General features: G+C 39.1%; 1 protein-coding gene across 6 annotated transcripts in view; it reads left to right on the forward strand.

Moving 5' to 3' along the window:
- LOC135116431 (SUMO-activating enzyme subunit 1-like) overlaps window positions 1-27966 on the forward strand; it is a 74061-nt gene that overhangs the window by 24465 nt on the left and 21630 nt on the right. For all 6 annotated transcript variants that reach the window (XR_010276315.1, XM_064033884.1, XM_064033887.1 and 3 more), the window contains exon 4: window positions 8911-9092. Coding sequence is in view for 5 of the 6 variants with exons in the window: in XM_064033884.1 (XP_063889954.1) it covers window positions 8911-9092 (182 nt within the window). In the remaining variant the exon portion in view is untranslated. The remainder of the gene's footprint in view (window positions 1-8910; window positions 9093-27966) is intronic.

A 27966-nucleotide genomic window follows, 5' to 3' on the forward strand; every position in this document is an offset into this window, starting at 1 on the left:
AAGTGGTAACTACAATTCATAACTGTATTGTGAAGTGGTTTCAGAAATAGTGTAAGAATACAGTAATAGAGTAAAACTTTTATATTGAATGTTTAGGTGTGGCAACTGTGGGAATTTCCCTTTGCATTGTTCTGCACTACTCTTCTTTCTATCTAATCTGTTAGCTATTCAATTCAAGAGTTTGTAGTAAATGTATATGCTCAATATACTACTACTGAGCTTCTAATTTTTTTTTTAAATATGGAAACTTTAGAACTGTGCCCTCTTGGGAATTCCTGTTATAAAGGTCATTTAGTCATAATTATTGATATCTTTGGTAAAACATGAAATGTTGAACTGATAAGGAGAGATAGTGGAATTCAGAGTTAATGTAAGCAAAACACCTAAGAATATAAGTTTTGACTTAGTGCCCGTGTACAGGAATGATGTTTGGCCCTGTCCAGTGTACAAGAGAAGCATAGTTGAGAATTTGTGTTTTAGGTATTATTTATTGCTGTCATTAATGCAACAATTGCTTTGCTGTGATAGTAAAAGCTATAGTGAGAGCTGTGAAAACCTTTACTAAAAATGTGGTATGGGGACCTGTGCAGAAGCAGTGATGAAATGGATGAAAAGAAGTATGTTTATGTAGTTTGATCTCATTGAGAGGATGAAGAGTTTTCTAAAAGTGTAATGATATATGTATGTGAGTAAAATTCAGGGTACTAATAAGAAAAAAAGTAGCTTGAAAGGTGTAAGCATAGTGTAAAGGGTGTAAAAGAGATGATAGTACAGGAAGAGGAATTGAACAAGAAAAGGGAGTGTTTTAATCAGGAAAGGTGAAGGTTCTTCTGGTGTGGCCATCCACTTAGAGGACTCTTAAGATCTTAGAAGGAATGAGGCATCAGTACTACCACTGCAGGTGGTAGAGATGGTGGCGGTGGTACGTTCAATACTATCACTGCAGGTGCCAGGGATGGCAGCGGTGGCACACTCAATACTGTTGCAGTGAGTGGTGGGGATGGTGACAGTGACACGCTCATTACTATCGCAGTGGGTGGTAGGGATGGCAGCAGTGTGATGGGGATGGTGGTGGTGGCACACTCAGTACTATTGCACTGGTTGGCGGGGATGACACCAGTGGCATGCTTAGTACTATTCATAGGTGGGTATTATCACGGTAATTTATCACGATAACAATATCATGTTATTGGTCATTCAATAATTATTTTTCCTGTGTTATTGATTCGTTGATTTCGCCATCAAATGGTGGTGATGACAGCTGCATGCCCAGTATTATTACTGTGGGTGGTGGGGATGGTGGTGGTGGTGGCAGCTGCATTCTCAGTACTATCACTGCAGGTGGTGGGATGGCACAATGAGTACTATCTCTGGTTGGTGGGGATGGCAGTGGTGACACATTTAGTACAGGCACTCCCCAAGTTATGAACGAGTTAGGTTACTGGTGGCAGTTTGTAAATTGTTATGTTCATAAGTTAATTTGCAAAATATTTTGGATGTACGGTATCCTCTTGAGTTTTGTGTGTACTTCAAAAGCCATAGTGCTAAACTCATGGGTCAGGAAACTAGGGGTATTGAAATCACTGAAAAATGCTTGCTTATTTGTGCTAGCCTCATAGCCTAGCACTGTGTGAGTGTTTTGTCCACACAATCAGCGTGATGTGTTGGTTTTCTTGTGACTTGTTTTGGTTCTTAGTTCTTAGGTTATCCACTCCTTGTACTGCTTTTGTTTCACAATTACAGTACATTGCTTCCTCTGACCTTTTTTCCCAACTCTGTGTTGAAAATCTTTTAATATGTTTTATCATCTTTCCTGACTTGTTTGTGTGCAGAATGTAAACATGGCACATCTTGATCTTTCTATTATGTTGATCTTTCTATTACAAGTGACAGGATTTCTCCTGAACCAACTTAGCCATGCAGTTACATCATGGCCACACAATAAACCATGTCACATTTAGTTACATCACACCCAGCCACACCACAACCAACATCACATCTAACCACATGACAAGCCACATCTCACTTTCCACAGCATGTCACTGAATATTCAACCATACCACACCACACATAGCACCCAGGTACCCAGCTACACCATGGAGACAAAGCCAGATCATGCTACACATTGTATCAGTCACACAACAGCCTATACCATGCTCAATCATTCAACAATCCATATCACTCCCAACCACACCACATATCACTTGCATCACAAGAGTCACACAATAACTCATATCACACAGCCTAGCACTGTTTCAATATGCATTTTGTCCTCACATTTGTCATGACATGGCAGTGTGATCTTGATCTTGATACTAAAGGTTTCTCAGGAGCAATCCTGATTCAGGCCTCTTGTTTGTATCTGCAGAAGTTTGTAACTTGAATATTTGTAAATCGGGGAGTTCCTTTATTATCACTGTGGGTGGCGGGGATGGCAGCAATGACACATTCAATACTATCATTGCAGGTGGTTGGGATTGTGGTGGTAGCACACTCAGTACTATCACTGGGTGGTCGGGATGGCAGCAGCGGTGGCAGCATGCCCAGTAATGTCACTGTGGGTGGTGATAGTGGCAGTGGTGGCAGCTGCATGCTCAGTAATGTCACTATGGGTGGTGATTGTGGCAGTGGTGACAGCTGTATGCTCATTAATGTCAATGTGGGTAGTGATGGCAGTGGTGGTAGATGCATGCTCAATACAGAGGGTATTTGAGTTATGAGCGAGATACATTCTGGAAGGCTGCTCATAAATCATTTTGCTTGTAACTTATTGTAATTTTTCAGTACAAAAAAAAGTATTATATGTTCCACAAACAATGTAATGCTTACTTGATACTTAATACCATGAAAGAGAGAGAGAGAGAGAGAGAGAGAGAGAGAGAGAGAGAGAGAGAGAGAGAGAGAGAGAGAGAGAGAGAAAATCTTGCCTTATGGGTGATGTGACAGGTTTGAAGCTTCTGTCAGATGCAAGACTCAAATTTACCAGGTGTATGACCTGGGTTAAAATGAGATGCCCCTCTCTCTCTCTCTCTCTCTCTCTCTCTCTCTCTCTCTCTCTCTCTCTCTCTCTCTCTCTCTCTCTCTCTCTCTCTCTCTCTCTCTCTCTCTCCTTTTCAGGTTATACATGCCTTTATTCATATAATTAATTAAGATGGCTGATGGAAAGCAAAAGACAGGTTTGTTTGCCTATTTGTGGACTTAGGGGCGGGTGTAGCCAAAGTCTGGCCGGTGTAGTCCCAAATTATCAGATGTGCTCTCTCTCTCTCTCTCTCTCTCTCTCTCTCTCTCTCTCTCTCTCTCTCTCTCTCTCTCTCTCTCTCTCTCTCTCTCTCTCTCTCTCTCTCTCTCTCTCTCTCTCATGCACATTTTTCCTTTCTGTCCCTCTCCTTGGGTTATCAGTTGGGCTCAGTCTCAGGTCAGGGTTCCTCAGTCTCAGGTCAGGGTTCCTAGTGAACGGACGTGTTTAGTGAGCAGTGACCTGACGCTAATATAGCTGGCTAGTGTAGACATGGCGCCTTGTGTTGCTGAGTCGACAGGTTGTGTTAGTTCTCCTGTTCTCGAGGCCTTTGTTGCGAAGGTGTCAGAGGTGGAGGCTGAGTTCCATCGAAGGATCTCGGAGGTGCAGGCTGAGTTTCGTGAGAGGATCTCAGACCTGCAGGTTGAGTTCTATGAGAGGATCTCAGCACCTGTGGGAGGGTCGTGCCCCACCGTCACCTTACCTAGTAAGGCGACGGAGGAGCAGTGGTCGGTTGTGTGCAGGGGAGCCAAGAGGGTGAAGGTGCTCAGGGCACCTTGCGTGGAGACGAAGAATCCCTTCAATGTGCTGGAGGAGGGGAAGGAGAAGGAGGTGGACAGGACTGGAGGAGGCAAGAAGGAGGGGGCAGATGCAGTTACCCTGCCCCAAGGTAGAGTGCTTGTGTTTGGTGATAGTCAGGTTAGGCACTTAGATAGTGCGTTCTGTGCTAGGGATAGGAAGCGTAGGTCGAGGGTGTGTTTGCCGGGGGCCGGGATAGGGAAGGTAGCTGATAGGCTAGACACGTGCTTGGAAAAAGATGGGACCAAGCCCATTGTTTTTCTCAGTGCGGGAGGGAATGACCTTGGTAAGGTCAGGAGTGAGGAGCTTATCAGGAGGTTTCGACAGGCTTTGGACAGGATTAGGGACAAGGGAGGGATCCCCGTGGTATGTGGTGTCTTGCCGAGGAGGGGAGTTGGTGCTGAGTGGCTGTCCAGGGCTATTACAGTGAATCGCAGGCTCGCGAATCATTGTAGGAGTAATGGATGGACGTTCATCGACAACTGGGACCTTTTCTATGGCAGGGACACCTTGTACGCCAGGGATGGAGTGCATTTGTCACGCCAGGGTGTTCGTGTTTTGGCCGAAACACTCGAGCGGGAGGTAACTGCACTCCAGCACTTTTTTCGTTAGTCGGGAGGGAAGAAGGGGTAGTGAGGAGAAGGCAAGGGGCAAATTAGTTAAATCTAGAAGGGAAGCTAGCTTAGGGATGGTGAGAAATAGCTTAAGTGTTTACTACACAAATTGTAGAAGTATTCTGAATAAAATAGACTTGCTTAGAGGAATAGCGAGTGTAGAGAAATTTGATATCATTGCTTTAACTGAAACTTGGTTAGATATGTCAGGAAAAGTATTTAATCCAGAGGTTAAGATAGATGGGTATACAATGTTCTATAAAGATAGGGAAAACAGGAGAGGAGGAGGTGTCGCGTTATACGTTAGGGACACATTACAGTGCTGTATGAACAATAGAATTAAAACAGATAACAAAGCAGAGTCGATATGGGTAGATATTAAGGAAGGATCGCAGTCAGTAGTACTAGGGGTAGTTTACAGACCACCGACCAGTACAGAGGAAATTAACACCTCACTGTGGCAGGAATTAAATAGAGCAGGCAGGTACAGTCAGGTATGTGTGGTAGGAGATTTTAATTTTAGGAATATCGACTGGAGTCTGATTGTGGGTAACAAGGAAGCAGAGGAATTCCTTAAGGTAATTCAGGATAATTTTTTAAAACAGGTAGTCGTAGAACCCACAAGGGGGAATAATATTCTAGATTTAATTCTTACTAACAGGGAGGAAGCAGTCACGCAGGTAGAGGTTGGAGGACAGCTAGGTAACAGTGACCATAGGGAAATTAGGTACAATCTAGAATGGGAAGAAACTGTTAGAAATAAAAACACTAGTAAAATACCTGACTTTAGGAGAGCAGATTTTGAAGAATTAAAAAGGCACCTCCAAGGAGTGGACTGGCAAAGGATGCAGGGTGAGGTCAGGTCAGGGACGGAGTTCAGAGAGATAAGGCAGGATGAGGGAGGTGAGGTGAGGCTCCAGAAGGGAGGAGGAAAGAGGAAGGGGGGAGATAGGTGTGAGTATGTTGGAATGTCAGGTCATGCTGAAATGAGAGAGGTAAGGTCGAGGCGAGTTGATGAGGGAGGGGAGAGGATGGTAGGAAACGAGATGAGGGGTTTAGGTGAAGTAAATGTAGATGAATTGTATAAATATTTCGTAGATAAAGTTCATACAGGTCAATTAGCAAATATCCCGTATAAAACAATAAGATCACAAAAAAATGACCCTAAATGGATGACTGCTAGGTTAAAGCATTATATAGGGCGTAAGAGAAGTATATATAAGAGATTAAGGGCAGGTGAGGAAGTTTTAAGGACACAGTATAATGAATTAGTTAGAACAGTCAGGAAGTTAACGAGGAAAGCTAAGGACAATTATGAATTAAAGGTAGCCAGCCAGGCGAAGACAGACCCCAAGGGATTTTATCAGGTATACAGGACGAAAAATAAGGATACTGTAGGTCCAATAAAGGCAGCAGATGGGGAGCTGGTTAGTTCTGGGGAGGAGATTAGTAAACTTCTGAATGATTATTTTTTAACTGTCTTCACTCAGGAAAACATGCAGGATATGCCAGATAGTGAACAGGTGTTTAGAGCAAATGAGTATGAGAAGCTGACGGATATTTCCATAACTAGGGAGATAGTGGAGCAGGAGAAAGATAGGCTAAAAAAGTTCAAGTCACCAGGACCTGATGAAATATATCCCAGAGTACTGAAGGAATGTAAAGAGATTATTAGTGAGCCGTTAGTTTCTGTCTTTAGGAAATCACTGGAGTCGGGTGAGGTACCAGAAATGTGGAGGCAGGCTAATGTAGTACCCATCTTTAAGAAAGGGGATAAAACTTTAGCGTCTAATTATAGACCTGTCAGCTTAACTTCAGTTGTAGGTAAAATGTTAGAGTCAATAATAGCCAGGAACATTAGGGAACATTTAGACAAACATAACTTGATAAATCAGTCACAGCATGGCTTCACGAAGGGGAAGTCTTGCCTGACAAACTTGTTAAGTTTTTACAGTAAGGTGTACGAGGCAGTAGATAATGGTGATAGTTATGATATCTTATATCTGGACTTTAGTAAAGCATTCGACAAGGTGCCCCATCAAAGGCTCCTGAGAAAGGTTAGGGCGCACGGGATAGATGGGAAGGTGTTAGGTTGGATAGGGTCATGGCTTGGTAACAGGCGACAGAGAGTGCTAATAAACGGCTCGAAATCCGAGTGGGGTCATGTCATTAGTGGGGTGCCACAGGGATCAGTATTAGGGCCATTATTATTTCTAATATATATCAATGACTTGGATAGTGGAATTAGTAGCGATGTTAGTAAATTTGCGGATTACACAAAGATAGGTAGATTAATTAGGTCAGAATCGGATGCCATCGCCTTGCAGACAGACTTAGATAGAATGAATGAATGGACGGATAGATGGCAAATGCAATTTAATATCAATAAATGCAAAGTGCTTAGCGTAGGTAGAGGAAACCCACACAATAGGTACACATTAAACACCCAAACTCTGGTAGGTACAGGGTACGAGAAAGATTTAGGAGTTATAGTTAGCTCTGAACTCCGTCTAGGGAAACAATGCATAGAAGCCAGAAACAAGGCAAATAGGGTACTAGGATTCATTTTTAGGAGTGTTAAAAGTAGAAGGCCGGAAGTAATATTAAAGTTATACTTGGCGCTGGTCAGACCTCATCTAGACTGCGCTGTGCAGTTCTGGTCCCCACATTACAGGAAAGATATAGGTCTATTAGAATCAGTACAGAGGAGAATGACTAAAAGGATACAGGGGATGAGGAGTATTCCTTACGAAGCGAGGTTGAAGCGGTTAAATTTACATTCTCTAGAGAGACGTAGGGTAAGAGGGGACCTGATAGAAGTCTTTAAGTGGTATAAGGGTTATAACAAGGGAGATGTAAGCAAAATTCTTAGGATCAGCAACCAGGGTAGAACAAGAAATAACGGGTTCAAGCTTGAAAAATTTAGGTTTAGGAAGGAGATAGGAAAAAATTGGTTCTCAAATAGAGTGGTAGATGAGTGGAACGGACTCAGTAATCATGTAGTTAGTGGTAGGACACTAGAGAGCTTTAAGAGAAGATTAGACAAGTTTATGGATGGGGATAACAGATGGAAATAGGTAGGAGTGTTTCATACAGGGACTGCCACGTGTAAGCCTGGTCGCTTCTTGCAGCTTCCCTTATTTCTTATGTTCTTATGTTCTTATGTTCTTATACATGCCTTTATTCATATAATTCATTAAGATGGCTGACTGAAAGCATAAGACAGGTATGTTTGCTTATTTGTAGAATTATGTAATGGAGCAAGCTTTCTACGCCATGCAGCACAACCCTCCTGTCTTTCTGCCTGTCAGAGGCCAACTGGCGGAGGTCCGTATGCCATGGAATCTCAAGCCAGACTCACTGTGGTGCAGTATGATAAGTCTGTAAATTAAATTTAAATTTTAAACTAGTGTCTCAGAATAAGCTGCTACAGGCCCTGTGCCCTAGGGCCATGGGCTCTCCTTCGCTATGCTGCTGTGCTGTGCGGGTTGTAGCGAAGTGGTGTACTAGGTAAATAGGGTGCATAGCACCAAATTTGAACTTTTGGTAAGTAAAAGGAACAATATCGAGAGCACAGTTTCATTTTGTGAGTAGACTGCTTGTATCTCTGAACATTCGTAACTTATCTTGTAACTCAGACATCCTCTGTATTGTCACTGTCAGTGGTGATGGTGGCAGTTGTGGCAGCTGCATACTCAGTACTGTCGTGGGTGTTGATGGTGGCAGTGGTGGCAGTTGCATGCTCAGTACTGTCAATGCGATGGTGGCAGTTGTGGCAGCTGCATGCTCAGTACTGTCAATGTGCATGGTGATGGTGGCAGTGGTGGTAGCTGCATGCTCAATACCATTCCTTTGGGTGCAGTGATGGTGGCAACAGTGGTGGCATGTTCAGTACTATCTCTGTGGGTTACGAGGATGTTGGCGTTGGTGGCAGCACGCTCAGTACTATCACTGCAGGTGGCAGGGATGGTGGAGGTTGTGGTGGCATGGTCAGTGCTATCAGTGCAGGTGGCAGGTATGGTGGCAATGGTGGCAGCACATTCAGTACTATCACTGCAGGTGGCGGGGATGACGATGGCAGTGGTAGTGGTGGCTGCCCTCCCGTGTTATTGTGTTTGTTGTGGTCCATTCCTGTGTTAGGGTTTTGAATTACTACATTACATTGTGACTTGGAGGCAAACTGTGGAGGAGTAGAGCATACAAGGAGAGAATGCTATAATGGGAATATATGGAGAGTTCTTAACAACATGCATCAAATAGAAAAAAAAAATATTATAGTAAAGATGGCATTGCCTAACATCACTTGTGGTGTGTGTGTTTGGAGATTGTCACCTTAATGGTGACATGGGCCTTTTGGTCTGGCCCACAGACCACTTGTGGAAGGCAGTGAAAGGAATTGAAGTAGCTGTACAAACTACAAGGCACTATTTTTTTTTTTTTTAGCAAATGTTGCAAATAAATACAGATCTTATATCATTGCAGGGAAGTGAAAGAGAGGAAACCAGTGGAGCATAATGGAAAAAAACAAATAGTGGAAGAGACCAAGGTAGTGAAACAAACAGAAAATTTTGTTCCACTAAGCCAGGCCTTGGACATTGACTGGACCTCAAAAAAGTATAGTGGTCAGATGCGCAGAATTTCTCCAGCTTACTTCATCATGCAGAGTAAGAGCCCGAAGTTGTTTAGTATGAATCAATGCTGATCTAGGTTTCTGATAATTTTCATGCATTTTTAGTTTGCTTTTGACAAGTGTATTTCTCTGGTATTGAAATTTCACTTCAGTTTTGACAAATCATGAAAGTATTCAGATGTCTTTCACTAAGAAGATAGAAACTGCCATATCAGGTGATACTTTTGTTATAACTATATGATTGTTTCAACATTTTCTTCTTATTCCTTCATCATACAGGTGGAAATTTTCTTACTCTATTTTGTTTATCCATGTATATCTACTGCCTTTTCATGAGAAGTCATCCCCTTATTGAATGACTATAAAAGAAGGGTTTCTATTTATTCCTTTTCTTGTATTTTTAGCAGTATCTGATCCTCTAGTTCCTCATTCTACCCATTCTCTTACATACTCCTTTACTTTCTCCAATTTTTACTGGAAATTATCATATACTGTATTTGCTGCCATATCAGATGCACTTCTGCTTAAGACAGTTTACAAGGATATTTTTTGGAAAAAAAATTATGTATTATAAAGTTTTTGAAAAAAAAGTGTGTGTGTGTGTGTGAATGTGTGTGTGTGTGTGTGTGTGTGTGTGTGTGTGTGTGTGTGTGTGTGTGTGTGTGTGTGTGTGTGTGTGTGTGTGTGTGTGTGTGTGTTTACCTACAGGGTAGGAGCCAAAGTTCATTTTGTCCTGTCTCCATAAGCATATTTATCCAGTTTCTCTTTAAACATGTGTACACTATTTGCCACAACCACTTCTTTTTTGAAATCATTCCAGATTTCAATAGTTCTACATGGGAAGCTGTATTTCTTGATGTTGCTTGAACATCCACTCTTTATTTTCTTCCCATGCCCCCTCGTCTGTCTCTCTCCCTCCATCTTTGGTACCAAGTCATTTCTGTCTATTCTTTCAATATTGTTTACTAATTTGTACATTGTTATAAGGTCTCCTCTTTCTCTTCTCTCGTAGTGTTTGCAATCCAATCTCTTCAAGTGTTTCTTCATAGCTTAAGTCCTTCAATTCTGGTACCATATTCGTTGCTATCCTCTGTATTCTTTCTATTTTCCATGTATCTTTTTTTTCTGTGTGAAGCCCAAACTGCTGCTGCATATTCCACTTTAGGTCGTATCATGCTTGTTATAATTTTCTCTATCATTTCTTTATCTGAATAGTTAAACACCATCCTAATGTTTGTTAATAACCTGTATGTAGAGCTGGATATTCTGTTTATGTGTCTTATGTACATTACTCCCAAATCTTTTCTTCATTACTTTTCATTATTATTTCTCCTCTCATTTTGTACTTCCATGAAGGTCTCTTTTTACTTTTTCCTATTTCCAACACATGGTATTTTCTGGCATTAAATTCTAGTTTCCATCTTTGGGTCCATGCATATATCTTGTCAATATCCTTTTGTAACTCCTTGCAGTCATTTTCATCCTTTATTAATTTCATTATTTGTGCATCATCAGCAAACAGGTTTATATAACTATTTTAGATCCTCTGTCTTATCATTTACATATATTTGAAACATAATGGGTGCCAACACAGAATCTGTTCCTTGCGGTACCCTATTTGTCCCTCTGTGCCAACTTGATTTAGTTTCAGATTACTATTCTCATTTCCCTCCCTTGTAAATAATCCTCCATTCATCTCAATGTTGCTTCATTTAGTCTTCCTTCATTTTCTAATTTCCACATAAGGCTTTTGTGGGGGACTTTATCAAATGCTTTTTTGAGATTAAGGTATACCGCATCAACCCATCCATTCCTCTCTTGCACTCCATCAATTACTCTTGCATAAAAGCTCAGTAGATTTGTGACACAGGATCTCCCTTTACTGAATCCAAATTGCTTTTCTGTAATTATCTTTTCATCTTCTAGATATTCCACCCATCTGTCTTTAATTACTATTTCACAAAGTTTGCTTACAATACTTGTTAGTGACACCGGTCTATAATTTAATGGTTCCATTTTATTTCCCTTTGTATATTGGCACTATGTTAGCTCTTTTCCATTCCCTTGCTGCTTTTCCATCTCTCAGTGAGCTGTTAATTATATCCTATATAGGTTCTTCCATTTGTTCTTTGCATTCTTTTAATATCCATCCATTTACTTGATCTGGTCCTATAGTTTTCTAACATCCAGCTCTTCCAGCAGTTTCTTGATTTCTTGTCTCTTTACCTGTATCTCCTGTATTCCCTCATTCTGTGATACCACTTTTGGTGCCACAAATTTGGTTTCCTTTGTAAACACAGATTGAAAACTCTCATTCATTAGTTCACTTATCTCCTCATTAGTTTCATAAATTCTTCCTTCCCTTTTTAACTTGTTTATGCCATCCTTATGTTTCATTTTCCAGTTTGTGTATCTGTAGAAGAGTTTGGGCTCTTCTTTGCATCTTCTTACTGTGTCACTTTAAAATTTTTTTTTCTCTTCCTATTTTGCTATATTTTTTCCTTGCCTTTCTGTATTCTTCACTAGCATTTCTGTTCAGTTGTCTCATTTTCTTCCATGCCTTGTCCTTTTTCTTTTTTGCTTCTACACACCTGGCATTATATCATTTATGCTTCCCAATTTTCATTTTATAAGTTGGTACAAACTGTTGCACCCCTTCTCTATACTTGCTCAAAACTATCTCATATTTTTCTTGCACTACTTTACCTTCAAATAGCTCTTTCCAGTTAATTTTTCCGTAGAATTTATTAAGTTGTGCAAAGTTTGCAGAACTTTGCTCTTTCCTGTTAATTTTTCTGTAGAATTTATTAAGTTCTGCAAAGTTTGCTTTAGCATAATTCTGTCTCCCATTTCTTTCCTGTGCAACACCTTTTCCTCCTGTGGTACTATTTCTATTATCACATGATCACTTCTTCCCAGTGGACAGAGACAATTTATACTTGGTCTACATAATCTTTAAACTTCTTGGTGATCTTGCATGGCATCTTTGTGCCACCATTTCCTCATTTTCATGTCCACAACTTTCCCGGTGAATCTTTTCATTTGTTCTTGTGTTCTCTCCCTGTTTTTTTGACTGGGCCTCTACTCTCAGTTCTTTCAATTTACTTCTCTCTTCTCTGTTCAAGTTTCTTTTTATCCATATTTCCTTCATTCCTTCTACTTTTGTCAATTTCCCTTATTTTCATTGGTCTTGTTCCATTTTCATTGTACTTTCCTGTCCTATAAACCTCTTCAATTTGTTCTACTATCTCCTCTTCTTGCCCTGCCACCTCTTCTATAATTTCCATAGCCCATTTTGCCTCTTCTTTCTCTCTAGTTATTTTCACGGGTAGGTTCTTCTACACCCTAAAAACCACCACATACACATCTTTCTCTGTGCCATGTCTCTCACAAGACTACTTTTTTCCTTTATTATTTTAATCACTTGCTTTTCATGTCCTTATTGTGTTCCTGTTGCTGTTGCCTTATTATCTCCTATATTATCTCCTCCTTTTGTTGTTTCTTTTCTATTATATTACTCGATATCTTTTTTACATTGTCACCACACCCACCTCTCTCTCTCTCTCTCCCTTCTACGTCTTTATTATTGCTCCTAAGTTACGTATTTCTTTCTCTTATTTTCACATTTACTCAAATTTTCCACATTTGTTTATTTGTTTGAGCTACACTGAGATCCTCATCCTTAAATCCTTTGAAAACATTTACCATGCCGGCTGCCATCCTGCCTGTTGATGTCACTGACAATGTTTACCTTTCACTACTCTCCCTTTTCATCGTTTCGGCCACTTCCTGTTGGATATTTCACTTCCCCTGCACTCATACATCACACAATGAGTGTGTGTGTGTGTGTGTGTGTGTGTGTGTGTGTGTGTGTGTGTGTGTGTGTGTGTGTGTGTGTATGTGTGTGTTTACCTAGTTGTGGTTTATGGGAGGGAGTAATCTTATAGTATCCTGTCTATACCTATCCAGTTTGTTCTTAAAAGCATGGATAGTTACGGCATTGACAACTTCACTGAGTTCCTCCAATTTTTCTATAATTTTTAATCTTACATAGCAATCTTTGGTGTGGTACTTTGTCAAATGCTCTCTTCAAGTCTAAATAGACACCATCCACCCATCTGTCTCTCTCCTGCACAATATTGACTACCCTTGAATAAAAGGACAATAAGTTTATGGAGCATGATCTTCCCCTCCTAAATCCAAATTGACAATTTACCAAAACTTTACCTATTTCCAAGTGTTCCATCCATATTTCCTTTATTGTTCTTTTGCATAGTTTTCCTACAGCACTAGTCAAGGACACTGGTCTATAATTTAGTGGGTTTTCCTTATTTCCTCCTTTGAATGTTGGTGTAATATTTGCCCTCTTCCAATCTTCTGGTACTCTTCCCTGTGATAGTGATGTCACCACTAGACTGTGAATTTTATCAGCCAGTTGTTCTCTACATTCCTTCAGTATCCAGTTTGATACTCCATCTGGACCAGTTGCTTTATTTAGATCAAGTTCTTCCATCATCTTAAGTATTTCCTCATAACTGACTGGGACTGTACTTAGTATATTCCTCACCAGCTTATCCCTTCCAGCATCAGACTCCCCTTCCACAGTAAATACTGATCTGAAACTATTGTTCATAACCTCTGCCATGTCCTGTGCATCCTCATAGATTTTTCCTTCAACTTTCAATCTTGATACACCTTCCTTCTTCTTCATCTTCCCATTAATATGTCTAAAGAACAGTTTGGGTTCATTTATACACTTATCTATTATATCTCTTTGATAGTTTCTTCTCTCCATTCTTATTATCTCAACATACTTATTTCTAGCATCAATATATTCCTGTCATCTAGATGCCTTCAGTTTTCCTCTTCTTCCATCTATTCCAAGCATTTAGCTTACAATTTCTAGCCTCTTTGCATTTTGTATTGAACCATTCTTTACCCTTTCTACATCTTAATCCTCCTCTAGGTACAAATTTCTCCACAGCAGAATTATATATTATAAATTCATCCCATTTTTCCAAAACATCTGTGTTTTCAAAGTCTTTCCAGTCCACAACGACGAAGTATTTTTGTAATTAAAAAAATCAGCTTTACTATATTTAAATCTTTTCACCTTATAATTTTTATCAATGATTACATTTTCATTTTTCATTTTAAATTCCATCAACACATGGTCACTTTTACCTAGAGGACTATCATAGTGTATAGTTTCGATAATTTCCATGTCCTTGGTAAACACAAAATCAAGTCTTCATGGTTTATCTCTTCCACTAAACCTTGTATTACAATCTACCCATTGAGTCAGTAAGTTTTCCACTGCCCAGTTTAATAGTCTATTACTCCATGAGTTTTCACTTCCAGTAGATGTTTCCCAATTTATCTTACAATTAAAATCACCAACAATAACTATATCACTATTTTCCATCACTCTCTTTTCAGGACCTTTTAACACATCTACCAACATCTCATGTTCTTCTTTTCGCCAAGCATTGGTCATAGGTGGCACATACACTCTTACATAGAGAATTCTCAGGAACAGACAGGTGATCTCACTGCTCATGTTGATTGGGAGTGGCCAGTTTAAAAACAAAATATTTACTAGTGATCTTATTGATATGAGACTTTTAATGGAAAATCAAGACTATTATATAAATAACTACCATTGTACAAAAGTCCTCTCTACTTTTGCTTCCCTCATTCCCACATTTTTCTATCCCCATTTTTTATTTATTTTTTTATTTTATATCCCTCTACAGTTTTTTTTTTGTTGCACAATCATGTGCTTCACATACAGAAAAAGGTTATTCTATGGTCTTTGATGTAACAAAACAATTGGTTTAATATTTGGTTTAAAATAATTTTTATTAGATTATCAGGTTTTTGTAAAAAACTCCAAAGTAGAAATTATCAATTTTTGTGTAAAAAAAGGTAAAATATGACACTGTTTCATTGGAATATTCTTTTGCTGAGGAGATGAATTGTAATGGTGAAAAGTCATGTTTTGAAAAATGGCTTGAAGTTTTAAGGGCTTTTCAAGATGCATTTTTCTGTTCTCTTTTGATATCAAAATAGATATTTTCACTTTCCATTTTAAACCATGCAGAAGTTGCTGATATTTAGAAAGTTATAACTATTTTTGTTTCCTGATCCTCCTTTTTTTGGGGGAGGTATTATTTCATTTTAAAAATGTGTTGTTTTTTATAAATAATGATTGATGTTGGCACATTTCCATTAGTAGGACACCAGTCACCCAAAACATGTCACTAGTTTAGTATCACAAGGGAAGGTTTTCTTGGGAAAATGGATTTTAAAGTCAAACATCATTTCTATCAATGGAACCATATATATATATATATATATATATATATATATATATATATATATATATATATATATATATATATATATATATATATATATATATATATATATATTTATTTATTTATTTATTTATTTATTTATTTATTTATTTATTTATTTATTTATATATTTAGGGTACGAGTATATACAGGCAGGAGATTTTCCCTAAGGCATATTTCGTTGAATGTGATTGCTAATTCAGCATTGGTCTTCTTTCTTAAGGTATTTTCCAAACACTTTATTTTTGTCTTATTCTCTTTACTAAGAGTTTTTATGACCGCTGAAGCTAGTAATTTTTCACTAGATCGCGATTTCGGGTCCTAGACCCAATTATGGGTCCTCAGTAATTGTTGTTCCTCTCACTTTGGTGGAAGTAATGGTGGAGGTTGGGGTTGTGGCTGTACTTATACCGCTAGCTGGGCTGCTTGGGCGCGGGTTCTGACTCCTGATTAGTTGGGAGGCGGCTGAGTCAATCCTGTTTCTGATTGGTTGTTGGTGGTATCAGTTGATGGATGTTGCGGTGTCCTTGAGGCTTCTGTTTGGTTTGTTGAGTGGAAACTTGGAAGGGCTTTAAGATCTTGGGCTTGTAAATTTAGCGTGGGATTATTCTTTTTTATGTACAGTGCTTGTAGGATGGGGAGGCGTCTTTCATCACAGCATGTTGTGAAGATGTGAGTGTTTATTTATGTAAATATATATAATATAAATATATAAACATAGAATATATTTATATATTTATATACAGGTAAATCCCTATTGACGTGCTTTCTATTAGTGTATTTTCACTTTTAACGCCCTCTAATAATACTAAAAATTATTTTTTATTACATTTTTATTTCACTTTAATACCTTTTGTGCCAACTGCATTTTCAAAAAGGGCTCCAGATCAGCTGCTGGGCCATGTGGCTACATGCATGTATGCGTCACAGTATTGTAACCACTCCTGCCACAAGTTCAGTCACTTCAGTGTTTACACCTGTCTTGGTGGCTATCTCACCTGCTGCTGTACAATTATGAGCTATTATGGCACCCAAACACTCTTTATCTTCACCTGGGACCAGCATCAAAGAGATAAAACGATGTAAGACTCTTACACTGGAGCAGAAAATGGAAATTCTAGACCAGTATGAAAAGGGACAGAAAACCTCTGTGATTGCCCAAAAGCTGTAGGACTGACTCAACATTCTGAACAAGATTGGCTGCTGACAAAGAATAACCTGCACAGTGCATTGGCCAAAGTAAAAGATGGTCTGACAGAGTTGGAAGAAAATGACCCCAAAGTTGATCGCAGTTTGTCAGTAGCAAGAAATGTTATGGGCATGATCTGCTACTCTCAAATGTTAAAAGATCAGGAAAAGCAACAAATTCAACCCACATTGTTTAGTTATTTTAAAACTGCAAAGCAATAAGAAAAAGTGGGTGAATCAGAAGTGGAAAGTATGGAAGGACATAATGTGTCAGAAGAGAAAGTGGAAAAAAGTGGAAATGTGGCAGGAGAGAAAATGGAAAAAAGTGGAAAAGTGAAAGGATGCAACTTTAATGACTCAGAAGAGGTGGATAACCCTGAGGAAATGGATGACTTTGAGGAGGTGGAAGAAGAGGATTAATGACATGTGCATGAATGAGAGGGGGGCAGCAGTGGAGATGGAGGAATTTTTTTTTTCTTTTTTACTTTTTTTTTTTTGTAATGTAGGAGGGACACTGGCCATAGGCAACAAAAATCCAATAAAAAAAATGCCCACTGAAATGCCAGTCCCATAAAAGGGTCAAAGCAGTAGTCAAAAATTGGTGGATAAGTGTCTTGAAACCTCCCTCTTGAAGGAATTCAAGTCATAGGAAGTGGAAATACAGATGCAGGCAGGGAGTTCCAGAGTTTAAGAGAGAAAGGAGTGAATGAATGAGAATACTGGTTAAATCTTGCATTAGAGAGGTGGACAGAATAGGGGTGAGAGAAAGAAGAAAGTCTTGTGCAGTGAGGCTGCGGGAGGAGGGGAGGCATGCAGTTAACGAGATCAGAAGAGCAGTTAGGATGAAAATAGCAGTAGAAGATAGCTAGACATGCAACATTGCGGCAGTTAGAGAGAGGCCGAAGACAGTCAGTTAGAGGAGAGGAGTTGATGAGTCGAACAGCTGTTGATTCCTCCCTGTCTAAAACAGCAGTATGAGTGGAACCCCCCCAGACATGTGAAGCATACTTCATACATGGACGGATAAGGCCCTTGTACAGAGTTAGCAGCTGGGGGGGTGATAAAAACTGGCGGAGACGTCTCAGAACGCCTAACTTCATAGAAGCTGTTTTAGCTAGAGATAAGATGTGAAGTTTCCAGTTCAGATTATAAGTAAAGGACAGACCGGGACAGAGGGGACAGAGGGGATAGTTGTCTGGAAGGTTGTGTCGAGTTGATAGATGGAGGAATTGAGTTTTTGAGGCATTGAACAATACCAAGCTTGCTCTGCCCCAATCAGAAATTTTAGAAAGATCAGAAGCCAAGCGTTCTGTGGCTTCTCTGTGTGAAATGTTTACCTCCTGAAGGATTGGATGTCTATGAAAAGACGTGGAAAAGTGCAGGGTGGTATCATCAGCGTAGGAGTGGATGGGACTAGAAGTTTGGTTTAGAAGATCATTAATGAATAATAAGAAGAGAGTGGGTGACAGGACAGAACCCTGAGGAACACCACTGTTAACAGATTTAGGAGAAGAATAATGACCGTCTACCACAGCAGCAATTGAACGGTCAGAAAGGAAACTTGAGACGAAGTTACAGAGAGAAGGATAGAAGCCGTAGGAGGGTAGTTTGGAAATCAAAGCTTTGTGCCAGACTCTATCAAAAGCTTTTGATATGTCCAAGGCAACAGCAAAAGTTTCACCAAAATCTCTAAAAGAGTATGACCAAGACTCAGTAAGGAAAGCCAGATCACCAGTAGAGCGGCCTTGATGGAACCCATACTGGTGATCAGATAGAAGGTTGTGAAGTGATAGATGTTTAAGAATCTTCCTGTTGAGGATAGATTAAAAAACTTTAGATAGGCAGGAAATTAAAGCAATAGGATGGTAGTTTGAGGGATTAGAATGGTCACCCTTTTTAGGAACAGGCTGAATGTAGGCAAACTTCCAGCAAGAAAGAAAGGTAGATGTTGACAGACAGAGCTGAAAGAGTTTGACTAGGCAAGATGCAAGCACGGAGGCACAGTTTCGGAGAACAATAGGATGAACCTCATCAGGTCCATAAGCCTTCCGAGGATTTAGGCCAGCAAGGGCATGGAAAACATCATTGTGAAGAATTTTAATAGGTAGCATGAAGTAGTCAGAGGGTGGAGGAGAGGGAGGAACAAGCCCAGAATCGTCCAAGTTAGAGTTTTTAGCAAAGGTTTGAGCGAAGAGTTCAGCTTTAGAAATAGATGTGATAGCAGTGGTGCCATTTGGTTGAAATAAAGAAGGGGAAAGAAGAAGAAGCAAAGTTATTAGAGATATTTTTGGCTAGATGCCAGAAGTCACGAGGGGAGTTAGATCTTGAAAGGTTTTGACACTCTGTTAATGAAGGAGTTTTGGCTAGTTGGAGAACAGACTTGGCATGGTTCCAGGTAGAAATATAAAGTGAATGAGATTCTGGTGATGGAAGGCTTAAGTGCCTTTTGTGGGCCAACTCTCTATCATATATAGCAAGCTGTGTTAAACCAAGGTTTGGAAGGTTTAGGTCAAGAAAAAGAATGAGGAATGTACGCCTCCATGCCAGACACTATCACCTCTGCTATGTGCTCAGCACACAAAGACGGGTCTCTAACACGGAGGCAGTAGTCATTCCAAGGAAAATCAGCAAAATATCTCCTCAGGTCCCCCCAACTAGCAGAGGCAAAATGCCAGAGGCACCTTCGCTTAGGGGGATCCTGAGGAGGGATTGGAGTGATAGGACAAGATACAGATATGAGATTGTGATTGGAGGAGCCCAACGGCAAAGAAATGGTGACAGCATAAGCAGGATTAGAGGTCAGGAAAAGGTCAAGAATGTTGGGCGTATCTCCAAGACGGTCAGGAATACGTGTAGGGTGTTGCACCAATTGGTCTAGGTCATGGAGGATAGCAAAGTTGAAGGCTTGTTCACCAGGATGGTCAGTGAAGGGAGAGGAAAGCCAGAGCTGGTGGTGAACATTGAAGTCTCCAAGAATGGAGATCTCTGCAAAAGGGAAGAGGGTCAGAATGTGCTCCACTTTGGAAGTTAAGTAGTCAAAGAATTTCTTATAGTCAGAGGACTTAGGTGAGAGGTATACAGCACAAATGAATTTAGTTTGAGAGTGACTCTGTAGTTGTAGCCAGATGGTAGAAAACTCGGAAGATTCAAGAGTGCAGGCACGAGAGCAGGTTAAGTCTTTGTGCACATAAATGCAACATCCAGCTTTGGATCGAAAATGAGGATAGAGAAAGTAGGAGGGGACAGAAAAGGGGCTACTGTCAGTTGCCTCAGACACCTGAGTTTCAGTGAGGAAAAGAAGATGAGGTTTAGAAGAGGAGAGGTGGTATTCTAGACTGAAAATTAGATCTTAGACTGCGAATGTTGCAGAAGTTAATGAAGAAAAAGTTGAGGGGGGGGGGTGTCAAGACACTTAGGGTCGTCGACAGAAAGGCAGTCCGACCTGGGGACATTTATGGTCCCCTCCCCAGTTGGGAACTCCGAGGCTGGTGTAGGAGTTGCCATGATGATTTTGAAATTTTTGAGTGAAGGGTGTGTGTGTTATTAGGTGCTTGTAGTTTTGTGTGGAGGAAGAGAGTTGTCTTTAGAGGGCAGGCTGTGACTGCCCCCTTGTGTTAGGAGACACAAAGGGAAACGTTCAGTGAGATCACAGCTGGGTTTAATGATAAGTTCACAGCACCCCCAGAACAGTGCTTTAGACCTCACTGGGAGTAATTATTGTTTTGGCAGGTCTTTACAGCATCCCCTGAACAGTGCTTTAGACCTCACTGGGAGTAATTATTGTTTTGGCAGGTGTCTACTGCGCATCATGCATGTGTGTGTGTGTGTGTGTGTGTGTGTATGTGTGTCTTTGGAGGACACATGAGTAATTATGCAGTTATTATAATCAAGCATATAACAGTTCAACATTATGTAGTATGTTTAGTAACCAAATAAAGAAATTTTTGTGATGTACTAAGTGGTGTTTCATAGTCAAATCCCTATACCCTAACAACATACATTAATTCAAATGGCATAATTTCTTTCATAATTACTTTTGCAGTTCCTAATTATGTGGTGTCTTAATGAACCTATATGTCATGTAAATAGGGATTTACCTGCATATATTTACATACCATATTTTATGGCTTGCAAGATACACTTTTTTTCCCTAAAAAAATACCCTGAAAAATACTAGTGCATCTTTTAAGATGAATGTTGTATTGTAACGAGTTCTTGGGATTTGAGGATAAACAAAATTTCTTTGATTGTTTTATATTTTTTCATTAATGTTTTTGAAATTTTTAATTAATTTTTATGAAAATAAAACCACCCTTGGACAATGAAAGATGTATAGTATATTTACTAATCACCAACCAGTATGTCATTGCCATAGGGACAAAATTGGATGAGTGATTGATGTAAACAATACGTGCTGTCTGTGTGTGGGGGACACACTGTTTCACTGTGTGTATTTACCTATGGTAGTTTTATTTACGTAGTTGTAATTTGTATTGAGTGCTCCAGCAAATTTGTGATGAGTGCTGAGGCAATAGATAGTTTTATGAAAAGGTTAGATAAATTGATGGATAATGATGATATATGGTCAAATGTAGGTTTACAGGAGCTGCCTTGTGTAGGTCAAGCAGCCTCTTGCAGACTCCTTGCTTCTTGTGTTTTTATGTTCAGTGGTTGGGTATATAATGAATGAGTTCTTGTATGAGAATGAGTTTTTTTCTTAGAAATTTCTTTCCAGTATTAGGGTGTGTCTTCCAAGATGCAGTGACTTGTAAGCCTTAATATATGGTATATATATATATATATATATATATATATATATATATATATATATATATATATATATATATATATATATATATATATATATATATATATATATATATATATATATATATATATATATATATATATATATATATATATATATATATATATATATATATATATATATACAATGGTATCTCAGGTTACATCCTTAATCCGTTCCATGACCCAGGACGCAACCCGATTTGGGCACATCAGATCTTCATTTCCCATTGAAATCAACAGGAAATTTATTAATCCGCTCCAGAGCAGAATATGAAAAAAAATTTCCTCTTACATCACTTACATTTTAACCAAATGGATATAGAATGGTAGTAATATGAGGTATCTGAAACATAAAGGTCTTAAAGTAATGTCAAAATTATGATACATTCTCTCTCTCTCTCTCTCTCTCTCTCTCTCTCTCTCTCTCTCTCTCTCTCTCTCTCTCTCTCTCTCTCTCTCTCTCTCTCTCTCTCTCTCTCTCTCTCTCTCTCTCTCTGACTCTGACGACTCCTGGCTCAGGAGTAATCCCAAGCCACCTTAAGCATCAAGATCAAGACTACTCATATTTTGTAATGATTTCCTTTTTTTTTCATTGGTTATCACATTACTCTTCCTCCCACCACTTACATTAGCACTTCTCACTTGTTTAGGAGGCATTTTCTGGGTAGAATGATCACAAAATAAGGTGGTAAGGGTGAAATAAATAAGGTACAACATGAGGTATGTCCAGCTGTGGTGCCACTGGTAGCGTGAGCACATGTCGATGCAAAATATGGAAGTCAGTAAAGGTCATAAGTCGATTTGGGGGTATACCAGGGTGGGCATAACCTGAGGTGCCACTGTATGCATATATATATATATATATATATATATATATATATATATATATATATATATATATATATATATATATATATATATATATATATATATACAGAGAGAGAGAGAGAGAGAGAGAGAGAGAGAGAGAGAGAGAAAGAGAGAGAGAGAGAGAGAGAGAGAGAGAGTGTGTTGTTCCTCAGTTCTTAAATTTAATTTGTTCCTAAATGCTGTTCAAACTCTGATATGTTCGGAAACTGAAACTATTTTCCTCATAGGAGTCAATGTAAGATGGATCTGTTCCCAGACACCCATCCACCCTGTCTTAGTAGTTTATGACAGACATTCCCACTGCTAAGATGGCTGTTCCACACCATCTCTAGCTCAGAAATTATCCAGAAAATATGTATTGAGTTAATTTAATGATGTGGAACTCATCAGAAGATATTGTTTACATTGTGCAGGTATTCTCTTTGTTGCTAATCTAGTGGGGGAAGCCTTACAGAGTGACAGAGAGGTGCAACTCAATTACTGCCAAAATGAATAACACTTGGACTTCTTACTGTTAGGAAAATGCAGTTGTGCAATATTGATGGCATTGTGGCTCATCGAGAGAGCCACACAGGTGGCTCAGGATTATTCCTGAGCCAGCTGAAAACTTTTGTTTACATTGGTGCTCTTCATTGGGATCACATATACCTTATTTCAAAGATTGAATTACTGTCTTACCCACTGTGTCTCTCCTCCAAATACATAAAAATGAAGGAAATATAGCAACTGTAAATTAGTAATGAATGGCAGCTTTTATTTTGTCTTTTAGTATTCAAAGTCAAGTAACTTGATTTGAGAACTGACTTATGATATGGTAACCAAAGCAATTAGGAGTTAAAAATTTTCATCAAAAACTGATTTGTTAAAAAAGGGAGGCATTTGGTAACTGAGGTTCTACTGTATATATATATATATATATATATATATATATATATATATATATATATATATATATATATATATATATATATATATATATATATATATATTAAGTTTTCAAACTTAACTGGTTCCTGAATATCATTTGAAATCCAAAATGTGTGGAAACTGAAACTTTTTTGCCATAGGAATCAATGTAAAATAGATTAATCTGTTCCCAGACAGCTGTCCAACCTGTCTTAGCAGCTTATCACAGATGCTTCCACTGCCAAGATGGCCGCTCTGCAACATCTGGTCAAAAATTATTTATCCAGAAAGGATGTATTGAATGAACTTGGTGACATAGATCTCATCAGAAGATATTGTTTAGACTGTGCAAGTATTCTCTCTGTCACTGATCTAACAAGAGAAGCCTCACAGAGAGAGACAGGAGCAACCCACTTATCACCAAAATGAAGGTGATCATAACATTTGGACATCTTGCTGCTGGGAAAAGCTTCTGGGAAAATGCAATTATGCTGTAGTGATAGCATTATGGGTCATCAAGAGAGCCACCTGGATTACTCCTGAGCCAGCTTGATCTTGATTCTATAGTGGCTCAGGATTACTCCTGAGCCAGGCCTTTGTATTGGCAGCTGCTGTAGGGGTGGAAAGAAAGGGCAAACAGAAAAACAGGCAGTATCTTTCACATCATTATTTCTTACATCTAGCATGCCACATTTTCTCCAGGAATTCCTTCACAGCCTCAGTCACCCTTTCATTAATTTCTCCACACAGTCCCAGCAGCAGCACCATCTATTTCCTTCCTGTCTCTTCCAATCTGACATGCTCCAGCTCTCTCAGCACTACTTGAATCATCTCATCCCTGTCTCTGGCATACTTCACACATTCCAGCACCACATGCTCCACCATCTCATCCTCTCCCATGTCTCAAATCTGGCACACTTTGCTGTGGGATCCAGACCATCTGGAACTCCTTGCATTCACATCCATACACTGTGCCCTAGCTTGGAAGAGAAGATCACCACCTAGGCTTCCCTCATACCACTTTTCATATATTGGGACCTCTTTATACCTTTTATACCTTTATACCTCTTTATACCTTTCTTTCTGTGCTACTCTAAAGTACTCTTTTGTTCTGTTTTATTCTTCCATTCACTTAGTCCCACACATTTTACCACTCTGTCTATCTCACTCTTCTACTTTCTTACATCCCATTCTAAAACCTCTCCATTTCTATCAATCATACTCCATTCACTATCAACATGCCTCTACTCAAACCACTGAAAAACCCAACTAGTTTCAAAGTCACTCTTTACTACCATCTAAACACACTTATTCCACCCCCCTGCTATTACTAACATTCCATAGAAACATCTTCCTCACTAGTTTTGCATCATCCATTCGCTCTAGTCTAGCTTTGTACTTTACGGTTGCCTTTACATGTCTCTCTTTAAAAGTACTATATCCTATGTCCCCTCTCAAAGCCTCTATTGCTACATACATTGGTGCATTCAGTGCCATTCTTGCTACTCTATTCTGTCGTACCTTTAGTTTCTCTAGTTCATTTTCATTCCATGGAATCACATCCATATCATACATAATGCTATGAACTGCCATGTTCTTCCAAACTTGCAGCATGTCATATTTACTTGCTATCATCCTTGGTGCACTTATTAGTTGATCCACCCTCTGGTTCACCATGCCTCTATCTTTTCATTCTTCCCTTTCACACAGCCATTCAGACTCATCCACATCCTCAGGCTCATCTTCCAATTCACTCATGATCACTATATCATCTGCATATAAGAGTGCACATATCTTATCAATCCTCACACTTACTCCTGCATTCATTCTTCTCATTCTGGCAGCCAATTTCTCTGTATACAACATAAAAAGGATTGGTGACAATATACATCCTTGCCTAACTCCTTACTCTCACTCTCTACCCAGTCTGTTTCTGTGTCTCAGTCTGTATTTATCTCTTGTGTCCACATAATACTTCACACTATTTACTATTTTTGCACTGAACCCAATCTTTTCTAAGACTCCATTTAACATCCCTCTGTTTGCCCTATCATATGCTTTCTCTATGTCTAGAAATTTAAGTACAATTTACTACCATCCTTCCTCTTTCATTAATTTCATTCACATGTTATCCTCTGCTCTTCTATGTGAAACTCATTCTGTTTTTCACTTAACACTTCAGCTCTCTCAATACTTTTACACAATCTTTCATTCAACATTGTACTGAAAACTTTACCTACTGTATTCACTAAGGCAGTTGGCCTCTAGTTTCTTAAGTCATTCTTACTCTTGTATCCTCCCTTATGCAACAGAGTCACCCTGCATTCACTCCACATTCTTGGTGCACTCTCTTCCTCCCACACCTCATTAAATAATTCAGTCATCCTGTTAATCAGACCTTCCCCTCCATTTTTATACATCTCATAGGGTATCTCATCTGACCCTGTTGCTTTCCCATTCTTCTGCCTTTTCATATATCTCTCTACTTCCTCCCTGCTGATTCTTTCATTCACTTCATCTGCATCCTTCCTCTCCAGTGTCACACACCCTTCTCTCACATCAAATACCTCACCTACACCTCCAGTCTCTTCCCAAACCTTTTTTACTGCCTTTCTCATTTCTTCCTTGTCTGTCACCACTGTCCCATTCACCTTCTGGCTCTCCACATTCTCACTGTCAGGTATCCTCTCATCCCTCAGAAATCTGTACCATTCCTGGCCACCTTCAACATCTTTCTCCCTTAGGGATTGAATCACACTTCTCTCACATCTAACTTTAGCATTCATTATCTTTTGCTTCCTCACTTGCTGCTGGCTCACATACATTGTCTATGCATTCTGGTAATCACTCTCAGCCTCCTCACTCTCATGCCTCCTCTTTTTCAATTGCCTGCACACCCTATTTAGACTCTTTCTTTCCTTCCTAGCATCCTTAATCTCATCACCCCACCACAGCTTACATCTACGCTTCCTAGCATTCACTCTTTCATACTCTCTCTGGCTGGCTGTTGTGTTTCTCACATTCTGTACCAATCTCTTATTCAGTTCATCCACACCATTCAAGCTTTCATTCTCTCAGTTTCTCACACTCAAGTCTATCTGAAAATTCTATCCTATATCCCTCAGTTTCCACTTTCTCCTCTTAGCCTTGCTATTCATTCTCTCTTCCATTCAATTTACATTCTAGCACTGGCATGTTATGGTCTGAGACAATGTCAATCATTCCATCCTCATCTATCCACATGTGGTCCTGCACATCACACATTCTCCTGTTCACTAGCATGTAGTCAGTCACTGACTCCTGGTTCCTAGCACATCAAGTTCCTCTGCCAGGGTCTCATTCAGGTTTTCTAGGTACATCTCATTCACAAACTCATCAAACATCTCACCTCACATTCATTTGGTCACCTAAAATACCTATGTGTGCATTCATATCTTCCATAACAATCACTCTTTAGCATAATTTCCCAATTATGCTAATTCATCCCAATGTGAATTTTTTTTTTTTTTTTGCCACCAAATACAACATTGATTTTGCAGTCGATGGACCAAGGTTCGATTGGTACTTTCAAGGCTAACTATCTACTAACCACTTTTGCCCAAGCCATAACTGCTATAGATGCCAACTTTTGGAAACAGTACAATAGCCTTCAGTGTATCAAGAATCTCGCTACTGCCTGGGAGATTGTGATGGAAAGGTGCTTGAATAGCATGAATGGCATATGGAAAAAGTGTGTTAGCAGGATCTTCAAACTTTTGCTGGATTTGACAAGTAAATGAACTTGATATGATTTGAGAAAGAATAGTAAAACTAGCAAAAGAGTGTAGAGTGGAAGATACTGAGGACATACTAGGCAAAGAATCTAGAGGACTTACAAATGAAGAGGTCTTTGAACTGCAAGAAGAAAAAGTGGCAGAAGAAGAAAGGAGAGAAACAGTGGAAAAAGGAGAGGAGGTGCCAAAAACAATGTTTGCCAACAGAGATTGTCAAAAGGATTATCTCTACTGGATAAACTTTTTGCACATTTTGAAGGAATGGACCCAGATATCAAAAGATTTGCAAGATTGGAATGGATGGCACACGATTCGATTCGTCCATATCGTGAAATTTACAAGAAGAAACTAACAATTCAGACAAAGCTCACTAAGTTTATGAAAAAAACAATTTCTCAGGCTATCCTGCTCACTGCCCTAGCTGACTCAGATGACAACATCGATGATCCACAGCCTAGCACTAGTGGCTAATAGATATTTTTTTGCTTGTTTTGTAACTGAAATGTTTGCTATTTTTTTGCACATGTATTTTGTATTTTTGTATGTTTTACAAATATTAAACCAATTATACTATGCTGTACAGTGCTTGACTTAAACCTGATGAACATAACAATAAGATAATTCCAACTTGATGAACATAATAATAAAAAACAAAACTGTGTAGAATGTGTTGAAAGCTGATAACTACAAAGGCAGTGGTGACAATGGTTATAGCAATAATGAGAAAAGAAAATGTTCATAAAATATAACATAAAGATGATTATAATATCATTAAACTGTTTAATATACCTAAGGGGATTATAACTTAAGTTGACTTACGACCAGATTGACTTTCGGCTGGTCTGTTGGAAGCAATTGCAGTTTTAAGTTGACAACTACCTGTAATATGTTACATGAATAGGATTTCACTCCATCATAGTCATAGTTTTGTATTTCATTTATGGTGAAAAATTCTCCTGGAAGTATTTTTAATGGGTCAGAAATTATAATTTTCTTTTGTTAA

Source organism: Scylla paramamosain, chromosome 31 (genome assembly GCF_035594125.1).
Source record: "Scylla paramamosain isolate STU-SP2022 chromosome 31, ASM3559412v1, whole genome shotgun sequence".
Lineage (NCBI taxonomy): Eukaryota > Metazoa > Arthropoda > Malacostraca > Decapoda > Portunidae > Scylla > Scylla paramamosain.